Source organism: Apis florea, unplaced genomic scaffold (assembly GCF_048593485.1).
Source record: "Apis florea isolate Af1SG1 unplaced genomic scaffold, ASM4859348v1 contig_3170_pilon, whole genome shotgun sequence".
Classification (NCBI taxonomy): Eukaryota; Metazoa; Arthropoda; class Insecta; order Hymenoptera; family Apidae; genus Apis; species Apis florea.
Window position 1 is genome coordinate 736,945 of NW_028256714.1, and position 16,783 is coordinate 753,727.

The 16,783-nt window shown below is 23.1% G+C and overlaps 3 protein-coding genes across 4 annotated transcripts; 1 reads left to right on the plus strand and 2 right to left on the minus strand.

Annotated features, from left to right (window-relative positions):
- Positions 1-273: 273 nt before the first annotated feature.
- LOC100866453 (cytochrome P450 305M2) lies at positions 274-4,835 on the minus strand. The gene is made up of 8 exons (XM_003693105.4): positions 4,388-4,835; positions 2,905-3,159; positions 2,241-2,484; positions 2,010-2,169; positions 1,816-1,924; positions 1,295-1,475; positions 809-1,065; positions 274-624 (listed from the first exon to the last, which is right to left on the minus strand). Exons 1-8 carry the CDS (start codon positions 4,479-4,481, stop codon positions 446-448), a joined length of 1,479 nt encoding a protein of 492 aa, XP_003693153.1. The 5' UTR covers positions 4,482-4,835; the 3' UTR covers positions 274-445.
- Positions 4,836-4,877: 42 nt separating this feature from the next.
- LOC100870944 (small subunit processome component 20 homolog) lies at positions 4,878-14,392 on the minus strand. Its single transcript, XM_012485528.3, has 11 exons — positions 14,279-14,392; positions 13,869-14,149; positions 8,502-13,730; positions 8,167-8,422; positions 7,482-8,087; positions 6,841-7,404; positions 6,574-6,756; positions 6,175-6,499; positions 5,665-6,092; positions 5,319-5,588; positions 4,878-5,152 (listed from the first exon to the last, which is right to left on the minus strand). The coding sequence occupies exons 1-11, from the start codon at positions 14,321-14,323 to the stop codon at positions 5,012-5,014; spliced, it is 8,328 nt and encodes a 2,775-aa protein (XP_012340982.3). The 5' UTR covers positions 14,324-14,392; the 3' UTR covers positions 4,878-5,011.
- Positions 14,393-14,707: 315 nt separating this feature from the next.
- LOC100866338 (splicing factor C9orf78) lies at positions 14,708-16,760 on the plus strand. 2 transcript variants are annotated; one of them, XM_031916039.2, is made up of 8 exons: positions 14,708-15,014; positions 15,087-15,149; positions 15,266-15,381; positions 15,501-15,609; positions 15,680-15,825; positions 15,900-16,118; positions 16,245-16,378; positions 16,467-16,760. In XM_031916039.2, the coding sequence occupies exons 3-8, from the start codon at positions 15,266-15,268 to the stop codon at positions 16,631-16,633; spliced, it is 891 nt and encodes a 296-aa protein (XP_031771899.1). In that variant the 5' UTR covers positions 14,708-15,014; positions 15,087-15,149; the 3' UTR covers positions 16,634-16,760. The 2 variants fall into 2 exon arrangements, with proteins under 2 accessions (XP_031771899.1, XP_086766087.1); XM_086909961.1 differs by having other exon boundaries at positions 14,710-15,000.
- The last annotated feature ends 23 nt before the right edge of the window (positions 16,761-16,783 follow it).

A 16,783-nucleotide genomic window follows, 5' to 3' on the forward strand; every position in this document is an offset into this window, starting at 1 on the left:
CGAACACGTAAAACGACGCTTAAAGCAACTTTCATGCGGTAGAAACAATAAACAATATTCGAAAGAAAAATTGTTGAAATCAAATAAACTGGTTTCTATCTATGGGTGAAGCTACTTTAAACCGAAAAACGTCACGTTTTATATGCATTAATGATATTTTTATCATTATTTATCACGATTTATCATTAAAACAATCTAATCTAAATAAAAATTATGTGTCTATAATTTTATATTATAATATTATAAATAAATAAATAAATAAACATGAAATAATACATTTTATTTTATTTTTATTATTTTAATTTTATTTCTTTACAACGAGCGATTAACATTTTTTTCGTTTATGATAAATGAAACTTATTTTAATATAACAAGGATAAGTTTTATTTGGAAGCAACTTTTAAAACCATATTCATGGAAAGTGAGAATACAAATATTTCAAAAATTATCGTTTTTCAACCAATACATCATAAGACTTTGGCGTCAATGTTATACCACTATCAAATTCTATAGAATATGGTCCTTTACCAGGAACTGGTAATAAAGTATATTTCTGCATTATACCAGTGAAAAAAATAAATATCGTAGCTTTTGCCAATATATGACCTGGACATCGTCTTTTTCCTGGAAAAGAAAAACACATTAATATAATTAAAATTATAAAAATTATAGATGATCACTTCTTCAATGATCATAGCAAAATCAAGTTTTAAGTCACTATTTATTAATCATGTGAATCATATATATATTAAAATCATAAAATTTCTACATAATTTTTCTACAAAAAAAATTATTTTCTATTTTGTACCTTTTCCAAATTGTAAAGAATTTTCATCTGGTACAAAAACTCCATTTTTAATAAATCTTTCAGGCATAAATTTATCTGGCTCTGGATAAAGATTCGGATCTTTATTGATGGAATATGCATTGAATAAAATAGTAGTATTTTTCGGTATCATGTATTTATCAATATTCGTATCGCAAAGAACTCGTCGTGGTCCAATTATAGGAAATACTGGCCATAATCGGTACGTTTCATTTATTACAGCTTCGACATATGGAAGTCTATAATAAAGAATTTTTATTTTCATGCGTATTGAATCCTCTAATTATTCTATCTGATATTCTTTTGTGAATTCTTCTATGTAAAAATTTCGAAAAGATAATACAAAATAAATAGAATAATTTTAATTAATTTTTTTTCAAATAATTTAGCCAAATTTGAATTAATTTTGTCTAAAGTTTTATATGCATAATAATTTTTAACAATAATTCAATAATTAAATTCAATTACTTTGCTTTGTCCTCCATGCTGGGAAGTTTATCGTGTGGAATTACTGAATCAATTTCTTTTTGCACTTTACGTTGTACATCCGGATACAGTGTCATAATTAAAAATAAAAAATCCAAAGTCGTGCTTGTAGTAGTAAAGCCAGCAAGAAAAAGATCGATTAGTATCATCATCAATTGTTCCTCTAAAAATTATTACATAAAAATATATATTTACGTGTGCACATTTGATGGGGTTGTACGACAGCTTTTAGTGAAAAATTTCTCTTTCGTAACTATTTCTATTAATAGGTTAACGTATTATTTTTATTAATATTTATTTTTATAGAAAATATTAGTGTTTTTAAAATTAAAAGGAAATTTAAAATTTATTATTTTTAATTAAATGAAAAATATCAAAAATGCTTTCTTTTAAAACCTATGAATTTCTAATAGAAATTCATACATTTTAAGAAAAAGATATCATAAATCTATACATAAATATCTATTCAAGTATGAATGAAATATATTGAACTTGATTATTACCAGTAAAAATGGTAGATTCCTCATTTTCTTTCATTTCTCGAAAGAACATATCAATTAGATCTGCCTCGTTTCCTGGATTATATTTCTCTTTGTGGTCATTAATAGTTTTCTGCGTGAGAAAAATTTTCATATAATGATTTAATTGTTGAACACTGAGTTTAATAAACTCATAATTGAATACAGAATGAACACACCATTAAGAAATCCTTGAGCTCCTTATTTAGCAAACACATAATATTATATCCTGAGATCTCAGGTGCAATGTAACGAATCCAAGGGAAAGCGGCGAGAAGCCCACCCGTGATATCGAAGCATCGCGAGCGACGTTCCAACAAGTCGAGAAAATATTCTAATCTACGAAGAAACATTGGAAAAAAGGATCACGATTCATTGTGTTTTACATATATAATTATTTATGTATGTACTTTTGCTGTTTGTTGAATGCCGTTATTTCTCCCGTTGCAAAAGTCCAGAGAATATTAATTACAGCTGGTATAAACAATAATTTTAATCGATGTATTTTATTTTTATTCACGTTTTCTGAAAATATGATTAATTGATTTTGAATCATTTTAATCATCTCGCTTTTTCCAAAACCGAAAATCTTCATGGTTCGCATCATCCAAGTTCGTAATTCTTTCCATTCTGCTCCATCGTTCATTGTGATTCCTTTCAATAAGGAATAATGATATCATTAATTCAAAATAAATCATATTTATACAAAGTATTTGGTAATTAGTAATAATTAGTGGTGAACAAGTGATAAGTGGTAAAAATCTTTCTTATTTGATCTATAAAAAAATTATTTATATTGTCCTTTTGAATTTTTTGAACTTTTGTGAAAACACTTTTTTGATGATCAATCTCTCGTAAAATATTTAATTTCATTCAATTAGACGAAATACTTTCTATATTCAAAATATTGTAGTTATAATTTAACTTCATTTGACATTTTGATAAAAATGAATATTTTAAATTTTATTATTTATTTTAAAAATTATAAAATTGAAATTGTATAATTATAAAACTAATTATAAAAATTATACATATTCGAAATTTGTTTTAAAATATATTCAAATTTTAATGCACCTTGTTTCTTGCCCATATTCCGAATTTTAATAAATTCGTTCCAAGGACGCCCTTGGAATTCCTCATTTTGCAATATCATATCACAAAATTTATTTCCAGAAACGATTATTACTTTCTCATGACTAATATTCACAGTTATAATATTACTATTATATCGTTTTGAAAGTTCCATAAATGCTTTATGTTGTCCTCCAAATTCACGTGTTAAACGTTTCAATAAAATCTGATTGCCGATAAAGGGCCATGAAAATGGTCCTAAAAAATAATCGAGCTTTAAAAAAAGAAAAAAATATCATTTATAATATTGTCATTTATTTAGCATTAATTATTTTAATTTTAATTTTAATTTTATTTTAATTCTTTAATTAATTATTTAGTATATTAAATTAACATATCAAAAAATTATCAATATTAAAGATCAATACTGTATTTATTATATTAAACTTTTAAAAATTCAAATGTAAAAATTTTCAATATAAATGCTGATTATCAAAAATAGCCATCATATTAAAAAATAGATTATTAAATAAACCAATAAACAAATATAATAATAATTATTTAAAAATTTTAACAAAATTTTTGTTTATAAATTGAATAATGTAATAATATAAATGATAATTAATAATAAATAAATATAAAAATATATACGCTTGAATTTGTAATTTGTAATCGGGACTGAATATTATTATCACTATTATCACTAAATATATTTTATTCACTTCAGTGATTAAAATATATGTACAGCAAAACAACATATTCGAAACTTATTGCTTTGTCAAGAATTGATGTGGATGCACCTTTAAGTAATCCAAATGTGAACGTTAAGTGTATACTATTGTGCATAAAACAGCAATTGTTAAATAATAATAATGATAATAATAATTAGGAATATGGAACAATAAATATTTTAAAGGAAATATAAATAATATAAATTTGAAGAGAAAAATAAGTAATTTTGAAGAGAATTAATCAAAAAAATTAAACTAATTCATTAATTAATAATTAATTAAATTGATCAAATGAAATCGATTAAAATCTATGTCTGCATGAATTATCTTCATTATTAACAGCTTCCATTCTCTTATTTCTCACAGTATTTTTTTAAATATTATTTTAAATCAAATATTATATTAAATATTAAATTAATAATTTTAAATAGTATATATGTGACAAAAAGATTATGCTTTTTGCGATTTGAACAATAATTTAATATTTTTAATTTTTAATTTTAAATGTGATAATTCTATATTTTTATGAAAAATATAAATGAAATATTTTAAACAATAATGTTTTTAAAACTTCGTATCAAAATCAAAGATATAGTAATTTATTATAAAAATTTAATAAAATATAATAATATTCAAAATAAAAAAAAAATATATTATACAATTTTATATTTTTGATATACTAATTTTATATACTCATAAAATACTCATAAAATATATGTAAAAAAATGTAACTTATAAAAAATATTTTCAATTACCTGGAGGATATAGTTTTGTATTTTTTCTGATGTTTATAAAAATAATTGATAATATTAATATCACAATTAACATCAATAACACAATGGTAAACATAGTGAAATAAAATTTTGTGCACAGAAGTTTACGATTCTACACTTCAACAATCAATGAAAACAGTCGATCTAAAATTGGTTGGACGAAGAATGATTGGACAATCAATTGAATTCTTTGTTCAAAAATAACCAATTCTTATGTTTGAATTTTAACTTTGGCCTTTTATATCGAATCGATAAATTAGTTTTTACCAAGAAATTTAAACTGCACATAATTATCATAATAATATATAATACACATAAAAATATATAAGTAAAATATTTTATGCGTAAAAATTAAAAAAATAACAAATTAAAAAGTTTTCATGGACGAATATTATTAGTTTAATTATACTTAATAATATATTCTAAGTTTGGAAATTTTTAAAGATAACATTATCAAGAATAAATTAAACAATATTTCTCAATATGTTTTATTTTTACAATGATTGTACAATATTACTTAAAAAATTAAATATATATTTTATATGTACATATTCAAATATTATATTTACATATTTAATTTTTTAAAAAAAAGTATTTATATGACATTTAAATATCAATTTTTTTTTCAGATATTTTTTTGATATTTTTTTTCCCTCTTACTATATCCAATTTTCTTTTTTTAGCTTCCTTCTTCTTTTGTTGTCTTACAATTTTACGTTTAGCTGCCAATTCCGGATCCGTTACAAACTGCGATAAAAAAAACGTTCGACATTATTTTTTTCATTTGTATTATAAATTATATATTCGTTTCATTTATTATTACATTAATCGTATATTATATGATGTTATAAATCATATTTTTATTATACATTTTATAAAAAATAATGAAAATATAAGAAATATAAAAAATTACCTGTTGCGTACGAATTTTTCTTCTTTCTGCTTTCTTAATATCTAAATTTTGTTGTATTCGACTTAATAATTTAGTGTATTGTTCATTATCTAAACGTTTTTTAATCATCATAGCCGCTTCTTTAGCTAATCGTCTTAAAATAGTATTTTTTTCTTCTACTGCCGATATTTCTCGCACAATTGGTGACATGATGTTAAAAAGTACTACATTTAAAAATTCCATCGGTATTGTAACCACAACACCGGCCACCCATTTAAAGAAAGCAATTCGCTAAAAAAAATAAATTCATATTCCAATAATTTTTTTAAAATTATATAAAAATAATATAATGATTATGAATATTTACCACTGTTATTGACTTAGGAGTTTGAGTTATCTCTTTATTTACAGCTTTTCTCAATTTTCTAACAAGCCAAGAAAGAGATAACTGATTCTTATCTGATTTTACTTCATCATTTTGATCAATAGCAATTGTATTATTTTTCATAGATTTCAAAATTCTTGCAATAAAAATTAAATTTTTAACAGTTTGGTCAGCTAATTCTTCTAATATCATATCAGACTGTAATTGTGCAACTAAATCTAAAGTTAAACTTTTTATAACGGTAATAGGATCGGAATACATAAAACCGATTTCTTTTTCATATTTTTCTGGATTGTTTATAATGTCTATAATCTTATCAACATCAAGAATAGCTAAAATGAAACCGATCATTTGAGAAGCTGCTAAACGAACCCATGTATGAGGATGTGCCAGTAAAGATTGACTATATTCTAAAATACAAAAAAATTACTTAAAAATTAAATACTGTTATTATTAAGATATATTAGGCAACAAATAAATAATTATGCTAACCAGCAAATAAATGAATAGCTTCTTTATATTCTTCATTTTTAAGAAATGTTGTACAATTTGCTGATATTTTTAATACCAACTGTAATACTTGAAACATATGATGATCTTTCATTCTTTCTGGATCTTTGATATTGTGCATTTCTAACTGAGTTTTTTCTTCCGAATGAATTTTCACAAAACGACCCGGTTCATTATCATCATTAAAATTTGCATGAAATTGTTTTAAAATAAGAGGTAATACTTCTTTTAAACGAGAATCAAAAGAATCTTTTTCTACAGTTACAAATATACCACATAATTGTGCAGCTAATGTTCGATGCATTATCTAAAAAAAAATAATATTATATTATAATAATAATATATGTACATATTTTTAAGATTCAATTTTATAAATAATACCTTTATATCTTTTAACCATGTTATAATTATATCAAACAATTTACTCCTTCGATTATAAGATAAACGTTTGATTAGTTCTTTAATACATTTGGCACACAATTTGCGACATGTTGGATCATCATCATTTACTAATCTTGCACCCACCATTATAAATATAAGACTTGATTTCAAAATTAAAGTTTTCTAAAGTTATAAATTATAAATAAATTGATTGATTCGTTTCTTAGTAAATAGTATAAAAAAAAAAGAAAAAATAAATGTACTTACAAATGGAAATCCTGTGACAATATTGTGAATCATTTCTAAAGCACTAAGTCGACCAGGTTGCACTTCATAACTAACTTGCGTCAAATAAAATGCTATATGTTTATTTAAATGTTTACCAAGAGGATATTCCATTAAATAAGAATAAAAGACAGAACGAGATTGTAATCTAACATGTTCTAATTCCGATGTTATGCTTAAAACAGCAACCTTTTCCATAACTAGATGCATTTCCGGAAAAATCATTTTTCGAGCAATTATTGCTTTAAGTAAACCAAATGCTGTGGCTTGTTTATCAGTGTTATGCATGTCTTGTTCAGCATACATGATCAAAGCTTTTAATTGATCTGTATTAATTACATAGTGTTTCACATCACGAACAATTACAGACATACATTTAAAACCTGCCATTACCAAATCGAAATTATCTCCTTTACTTAAGCCTGCTGCTGCATATTTATGCAATAAATCAAAAATAGATGTACAAATATTTGAAATTGTTTCTTGTATTAAAGATAAATCCATTCTAAGCAACCAGTTTAAACACTGTAAACTTAAAGTAGTTAGCTAAAAAAATATAATATTGATATATTAAACACAGTCGATTATAAACATTATTTAAATTAAGAATAAAATAATTTTACCTTAACATGTTGTGATCTTATACATTCACTTATAAGTGGTACAAATGGATCTATTAAAGGTTTGAAATCTGCATTCGATACTTTGTCCCTTTTTAATAGAATATGAAAAAGTTTTAAACCAAATTCTATAATGACATGGGCATTAGTATTTTTTGATGTTTTTGAAATAGCCTTTATACCCATTTTAGTTTTTGGTTCTGGAGGTATAATAAAGCAATCTAGTTTCTGTCTATTGAATGTTTCTATTTCTTTTTCTGTTAATAGTTTATCATTTTTTTCAGGTCTGAGTTCAGGAATGCTTTCAGAAATTACACCATAAAGAAATATCAACATTTGTTCTAATGGTATAAAGGTATTATCAGCTAGTCCTAATACTATATTTCTCAAACATTCTATTATTTTCTGCACAGTTTTATGTGAATGGGTTTTCATAAGTACTTCTTTTAATGGTAAAATTAAATCTACTAAACATGATTCAGTAATATATTGTGCTAATATATGAAATATATCAAAACTTTTTGTAGACTTTGCTTCTGCGACATTTTTCACGATTCCTATTACTTCTTTCTCTTCTGCAGTTAAACCAAATAAATCTATTTTACATACCTAATATAAAGTAAAATTAAATTATCAATATAATAAATATAAAATTTTTCTCAAGAAATATATTTATAATAATACTTACAGATAAAATACTTTGAAGATTTTTATTGATATCAAATTTTTGAAAATATGGTTTCAAAGCAACTAATACAGATTGTACTGTATATGCAAGAACATGAACTTGAAAACCTTTTGTTAATAAGGTATTCATTTCCCTTAAAAGATGATGAAGATATTTTGGACCTAAAGTTATCATAATTTTTTGTAATATTTCGCGAGTAATACGCCGTACAGATTCTAAACGAGATTTCAAAAATGTACATAACTTCATAAAAATTCTGAAACAATTAATTACCATATTTTAATAATTTTTGATTACTTACTAGCTTATATATGAAAAGATATATACATATTTACCCTGACAAATTAGTATCTAAAAAATATTCTGGTAGTTTCTGTAATAATTTTATAAAAGCAAGAGCAATAGGAACTCGCATTAATTCTTCTTCCTCATTATCTATTGTAATTTTCTTCTTATTAATTTTGTGACTATTTTCACGACTTGTTCTTGCTATAATGGAACGATGCAATTGAGGTAACAATTCTTTTGATATACTAAATATAACTTGTTGTGCTCCATACTGTGAAAGAATTATCTGTTTTTCTAAAATAGCTATTTCCTGTGTTTCTTTTTGAACTTTTTCTTCAATTTTATCTATATTTTCGGAATTTAAAGCTTCGTTTAATTTTTCTTCTATTTTTTGTTCATTATTTTTATCATCATTTTTTTCTTTACTTTTTTCTTCAATATTTTCATCTTCATCTTTTTTTTTATCAGAAACTATTTCATTTTCAGAAATATTTTTAATATGTTTTGAAAATTCCTCTGTAGGTTTATATTTTGATAAATCAAAATGAAAGGAATCTAAAATAATAATAATGATTCTAACAAGTTGTTTCTGAAATTCAATAGAGTTTCTTATTTTTTCCAAATAATGTTTTAGAATAATTTCATATTGATGCCATGGTAAAAGTTTACATACAGTTCCAACTGTTTCAATTGCAGCATCAATAATATTATTTTTATGTATATAAGTTTCATTGCACAAATATGAAGAAGCAAGAGGAAGAATAAATTGTGTTAATGTCCGTGGATTTATTGATTTTTTTAATGTTTTTGCAAAATTGCAAAATTTAAGTAATGCTCGAGCTCTTCTATGTAATTGCAAATGTTGCATATTTTCAAAGAAATCTACTTCAAGATCCATTTTATTAGTTAATGGCGATAAATCTCGTAAAATGGGATGAACATCTGAACATTCCATGGCTAAATATCCCAAAAAAGCTATTGATTGAAATTTTACAATTTCAATTTTACTAGTTATTCCTTTTCTTATAAGTACCAAAATTGTATCATCCATCAAATAACGTCTATCTACGCTATTTTCTTTGTATTCTTTTGCTAATTTACAGCCAAGAAGTTTAAGACATTGTCCTGCATTATCTCTTAATGCTAAATCTGATTCATTTTTAAGAAAATAATAACAATTATAAATAATAGCTATACCAAATTCTAATGTAATTTCATTCCTTTCCATTGTATTATTAATTTCAGAAAATGCATCTAATCTTTTTTGATAATCTGGTTGATCAATCCATCTACGATCCCATGCATTAAGCGCATTTATTAAATTGTAATTTTTTATCAATGTCTCACGATCATCTTCGGTAGAATTTTCAACAATTGTTTTATAAAGTTCTAACAGAAGTTTACGAGTAGAAATTGTAGATATTGTACTTAATAAAGGTAACATTGCTCGTATATGTATTGTTGGTTTTTTCACTTGTTTTACGAGATTTATTATAGTTGTAATTAATTCAATAATAATTTCTTCTCCCTCACCAGCTCCAGCTTTTTTAGTTAATATTGGTAAAGTAAGAGTAAGAAGTATATTACATGCATCTGCATCTTTTACAAATTCTGAAATACGTGATAAAATTACAAGTTCTGATTTGCTTATTCTCTTAGTCGATTTTTCAAGTTTATTCTTAATATATTGTAAAATATCAAATACATGAGGAAGAAGTATAACAGATCCATAATTTACATCATTAGATAACGTTTCTTTATTTATTTCAAGTAAATTATTAATTATAGGAATTAAAGGAAGATAAGGTGTATCAACTTCCATGTTATTTTCATTCGTTTTTCCATAATCTTGTAATGTTACCATTTTTTCAATTATTTCAAGAATAGCATTAGTTACAGATGCACTTGTTTTTGGATTTAATAAAAGTTGCATTATATATGGAAGAGGACTAATAGATTTATTATCTTCATGATGTTTTATAAATAATGGATAATAACGGGAGTTTTGACTCCATATCATAAACAATCGTAATAATGGGGTAGGGCTATGAATACCATCCATAGGTAACTTTTCCAACCATGGAAATATAGCTACATCATATAAAGCATCTATTTCATATTCATTCCATTCATAATTTTCAAAATGACTAAAAAACCTTGCTAATATTGAGATGCAAGTTGATCTAACATTTCTGATTAATTTTAAATAACCAACATAAACTTTATCTGAATTTTGTAAAATTCCAGTTATTTCTGCCAGAATGCATATTACTAAACCAAGTAAATAAGGTAATAATTTTTGTCCCATCTTACTACCAGATTGTTCTATTAAAATTGCAAGCAAATTTGTAGCACTTTGTAATCGCTTAGGTGGTGTAACATTATTCAAATCAATAGTATTAATAATATTCTGTGTAAGTTGTCTTAAGTTAATTTGAGTATCCGCTTTATTTAATTCTAGCAATATATATTTTTTAAAAGGTTTAAATGCCATGTTTATAAATATGATCATTTCATTTTCTTGAATTCCAGCTAAAAAACGTAAAATCATTTTTCGTTTTAGAATACCACCAGCTTTATTACCAGTTCTCATTCCTGTTTTTGTAATCATTTTCGCATAAATTATCCTCATTAATATAGGTATAAATTCATCACGATGTTCATTCAATATCATATTACTTTCATTATCAATCTTAAAACGTGTTAATTCATTTTTCATATTTTTTTCATTAATTAAACTGAGCAAATTATCTTTATAAGGTAATAAATATTTGTATTTGTAGGTAAGAAGACATTTTAAAGCACCTCTTTGGATATCAGAATTTTTTGAAGACAATAAATCTAAATAAAGTTTCTGCATTTCTGATTCCCTGTATAAAGTTTTTGGATTTGTTATTTTTTCAAATACTTCAAGTTGAGCAATTAAAAGCTTCACTTTATAATTCTTACTTATTATTTCTTTAGTTTCTGCATTTATTTGTCTTAATTCTGTATTTTTATAAATTGTAATTTCTTTTTGTTCTTTCTCTTCTATTTCATTTTCTTTATATTCTTCAGATTCATTATCACTTTCATTTTCTTCGTCAATTTTCATATTGCTATCAGAAATAGTTAATTCTTGTATTTTCAAAATATTACAACATCTTGCATCTTCAGAATTAGACTTAAAAAAATTATCATTTACAAAATCAATAAATAATCCTGTTATATCTCTGTTCTTTATCTCACAGAAATGTGAAAAATTTTTCATACATTTCCATAAAAGAATTTTATGATTTTTATAATCTGGTTTGTCATTGCTTCTTTGTATTGCATTTTGTATTTCAGAAATAATATTACATTCAAACAATGGTTTATAATCTATAATTAGTTTTTCATCACATTTTAATTCTGTTAAGAATAAAGGCCAAAATTGATCACAATCTTTATTTGCATAAGTAGCTATAATTTTGCTCACAGGTTCCCACAATAAAGAAAAATTTATATATAGATTTCCCAATAAATATCGAAGAGGAATTTCATAATATTTCAAATCAAAATTTGTCATTATATCACTTTCATAGGATAATGTTTGTAAATGTAGCAATTTACTTCTATAAGTCTGTATAGATATAAATTCACATTCTGCTAGATACATATGTTCCATAGGATTTCTTTTAATCTTTTCATTCAGAGTAGACTTAACTTCATTGATATTAGAAAATAAAAAATATAAATGTGTTACTATTAAACGGATTTCACTAAAAGGTGAACTTAAATTCTGTGCAATATTATTATTTAATTTATCAAATATAATTCTATTTATGTAAATTTCTCGGTATTGTGATGTACTAAAATATGTTATATATAAATCTACTGCATTTAAGATGAACTTATTATCAGGATATTTTGTAATTAAGTCTAATATTTTTATATCATTCATTTCTATAAATTTTTGTAAAATTTCTAATTCCAATATGTGAATTGCTGATTCCAAAGCTATTAATAATGTCAAACATAATTTATTTATTTCAATTTCTATATTGATATTATTTAATATCCGTTGATATAAAGATAATATTCCATTTTTTAAAATATCTTTAAATTCTTCTGGCAAAGGTTTTAAATGTGGTAAAATAATTAATATCTTTAATGCATTTGCTGGTACATCATTATTTAATAGAGCTTTTAAATTTTTCTGACAAAAACTAATAGTATCAAACTTTGCACCTCGTATATCTAAAATGTATTTCGTCCATTTATTTAAGTTGATACCATTAAGACATAAGGGAGCTTTTACTTTAATTATCTTAGTAAACAATTCTAAAATGTCATCATTAAAACCAATGGAAATGCTATGTCGTATTATATGAGGCAATACTAAAGTTTCAAATGATGAATAGTGCATTAAACTTTCAACAGTACCATATAATAATTTGATATCTTTCACAGACATAATTTTAATTAATATTTGACTGGATGTCTCTTGCATCAATTTAACATTAGTTGCCAAAAGAATAGCAACTGATACATTTATAGTTTCTTGCAATACATCATTTTCATTTTCAAAAATATTTAAAATTTGAACCAATTTCTTAATCAATGATACAGGATCTATAACAATTTTTCCATTTTTATAATTTATAATTATATTCAACAATTGCATTAAAAGAATTAAACTTTTTTGCTTTTCAGTTGTTAATTGAAAATTCCTAGTTTTTTCAATAGATTTATCCATAACATTTAAAAATACAGACCAAAATATATGACATTTCTGTGGATATATATTTTGTAATAAACAATCAATAATTTCTTTTAATAATTTGAACATTAGATTTTGATTAAAAAATTCATTATTTAATGCATTGAAGTATAATGAAAGCATTTGCTCTGCACATGAATGAAATTGTCCTGGTATACCAGATATTACTTCAAATAATAATTTACCACATCCTGATATTCCATTAGGATTATTTTTCAGAATATGTAATATTGTTTTTAAGAAAGAATCTTTATCTTTAATTTTGCGTACCACAAATGCAAAACTTTCAGCTGCAAAATTATTTACATAAACTGGTTGTGTATCTGCTAATAATGGCAACAAAAGATCAAGTACAGTTTTTATATTTTGAACCAGATATCTCCATAAAAATTTAAATAAATAAGCTAGTGATGTAAATGTATATTCTATTTGTTCTGTATCTTTTGTTCGTAATAAATCAATAATAACAATTAAACATCTAGGAAAATATTCATAAAAATCTTTTTGCAAATCTTTTGATACAGCCACTACTAATCTGCAATAAAAAATTTATATGATTAATAAATATATATTTTTAATATATATATTTCTTTTAATCTTTCTTTTTATTTCAACTTTTTTTTCAACTTTATTAATTGATGAAATAATAACTAACTTTTAATACAATACTTACTCTAAAATTGGTTGTAAAAACAAAATATCTTTCTTCTCTAAATATTCTATTAACGTATCTATTACGAATTGCTTTTGATTAATCAATTGTGGAAGAGTTACGATATTACGAACTTTCTTCTTAAAACTGCAATAACCTTCTGTAAGGTTAAGAAAATTCCATTTTTGAAGTGTTTGATAAAAATAAGTTTCGGCTTCTTCATCATTTTCCTCGTTTCGATGTGAAACATAATGAAATATATCAACATCAATTTCATTTATTCTTTCGGAAAATGTTTTAAACTACATAAAAAACCAAAAATATTGTATTAAATATTGTATTAAATATTATACAAGAAATATTGTATATTATATTAAAAGAAATACTTTATATTTAAAATATATATATTTATATTGCTTCATATTTTATACCTGAAATGTATTTAATTCTTTATGACGAACTGGTTTATTTTTCATATTAAAATTTGAAACAATCAAAACACTGTTAATCTATGATCACGTGCATTTGTCACCTATAGCATGAACAAGGAATAAATATATCTTAGATAGGAAACATTCCTACAAGTTTGAAAGGGAATATTTATAATTAAAGAAAGAATATTACATTTTATTTATTATACAATTTATAAGAGACATATCTATTTAATAGCCTGTTTAACAAATCAAATTAATTCTCCAGCTCGGAAATTTTTTTTTCAAACTTTTATAAAAATATAAAATCGAATTAATTTCATATCATTGATTTATTTTAAACGTTATATTTATGACATTTAAAAGAAACTCTTTATTTTTTCACAATGAAAATGTAAAATATAGAATATAAAATTTTATAAAATAACTATAGAAAAGGTTTATTCTTTACCTATTCTTATCTATAGTTCTCTATGGCATATATAATAAATAGTATATATAAAATATAATAGTACATATAAAAGTATATATTTAGTTAATATTTACATACCAATCTTGTCTATATCTATTCAAGTTATTAAAGTGGAAATAAATTCATATATTGATATTTTTTCATATTATTCATATTTAATAAAATTGTGATTTATGGAATACAAATATTGAATACGATTATATTTTTTGTATTTCTTATGAGTACAGTACACAAATACTTTTTGTAAACTGTAAAATCATAAAAGTATTTTATTTATTTATTATATATATAAAATATTTTTTCATAGCATATATTAATTTGTAATTCTTTTTTAAGGCTACGAGCATTCATAAATATTATTATTTATATTTATGGTATAAATAATTATATACATTTAATGTAAGATGTAATATTAATATGATATTATTAGTTTAAAGTTATATTTATAATAAATGATCACAATAAATATATAAATATAAATATATAAAATTATGATTTTTTCCTAATTAAAATAGATGAGTAGTTCAGAGGAAAATAAAGTAAAATTTAAAAAGAGATCTAAGAAAGCATTAAGAAAACGACAAATTTTATCAGATGAAGATGATAATGAAGATGAAGAAATATCTATCAGGTTATTATATTTTATTATATTTAATGATAAATAATTATTTTAAATAAATGTAGAATAATTATATTATTCAGAAATATTATAAAATTATTTCATTAAAATAAAAATATATATATGTTTAGAGAAAAAGTTGAAGAAATGAAAATTATACAGAAACTTCGTGAACGACCAAAAGGTGTTAATGTCGTTGGATTAGCCCTTGGAGAAAATGTAACACCTGATGTAATGATGGTAATAATGGTATTATTATAATTAATAAACAAAATATAGAAAATGTTTTTTTTAAAGAATTTTTTTTTAGTCAGATCCATTTAATGTAAAAACTGGAGGAATGGTAAATATGGCAGCATTGAAAAACACAAAATTAAAACAAAATGATGCATATGAAACAGGAATTGGAACACAATTTAATGCAGAAACTAATAAACGAGATGAAGATGAAGAAATGTGAATATTATAATTATTTTATGATATGTATTTAATTCATTAAATAGATAATTAAATATTTTTAATTTGATTAGGGTGAAATATATTGAAGAAGAATTATCAAAAAGAAAAAGTAAAAATGAGGACAAAACAGAAAATGGATTAAATAATGATAAAGGATCTTATTGTTCACCAGAAGAAGCAGCTTTGCAAGCAGTACCTGAACATTTAAGACAAAGTTCTGCACATAGAAGTGAAGAAATGCTTTCAAATCAAATGTTATCTGGTATACCAGAAGTAGATCTTGGAATAGAGTATGTTAGAATATGTTATAATATATATTTTTTAGTTTTATTTTTAAAAATTTTTATATTTCAATTTTTTAATAAATTGCATATAAAAGAATATTTCATTTTAAAACGTAAAATATACATTTTTAGAGCAAAGATTCGTAATATTGAAGCTACAGAAGAAGCTAAGTTAAAATTGCTTTGGGATAGACACAGAAAAAAGGATGGTCCTTCGCAATTTGTACCAACAAATATGGCTGTGAATTTTGTACAACATAATAGATGTATATTATTTATTTAATTTCTTATTTTATTTATTTTATAAATCATTTCTTATAATATATAAACATCATTTTTTCATATTTTTTTTAGTTAATATAGAGGATACAGATTTTCAGAAATCAAAACAAGATTCTGATGACAGGAAAAAGATAATAGCTCCTAGAGACGATTATAAAGGGAAAAGAAAAGACAATGGAGAAAAAGCAACTGATGATTATCATTATGAAAGATTTAAGAAGCAATTTAGACGATTTTAATATTATTAATATAGAAATAAATAAAAATTATATGATTTATTATTTCTGTTATATATATAAAATATGTAAAATAAATTTTAATCAATATTATAAAAATTATTATTTAAAATAAAATCTAAAAACTTAAGCATACGTATCTATGAATTATTG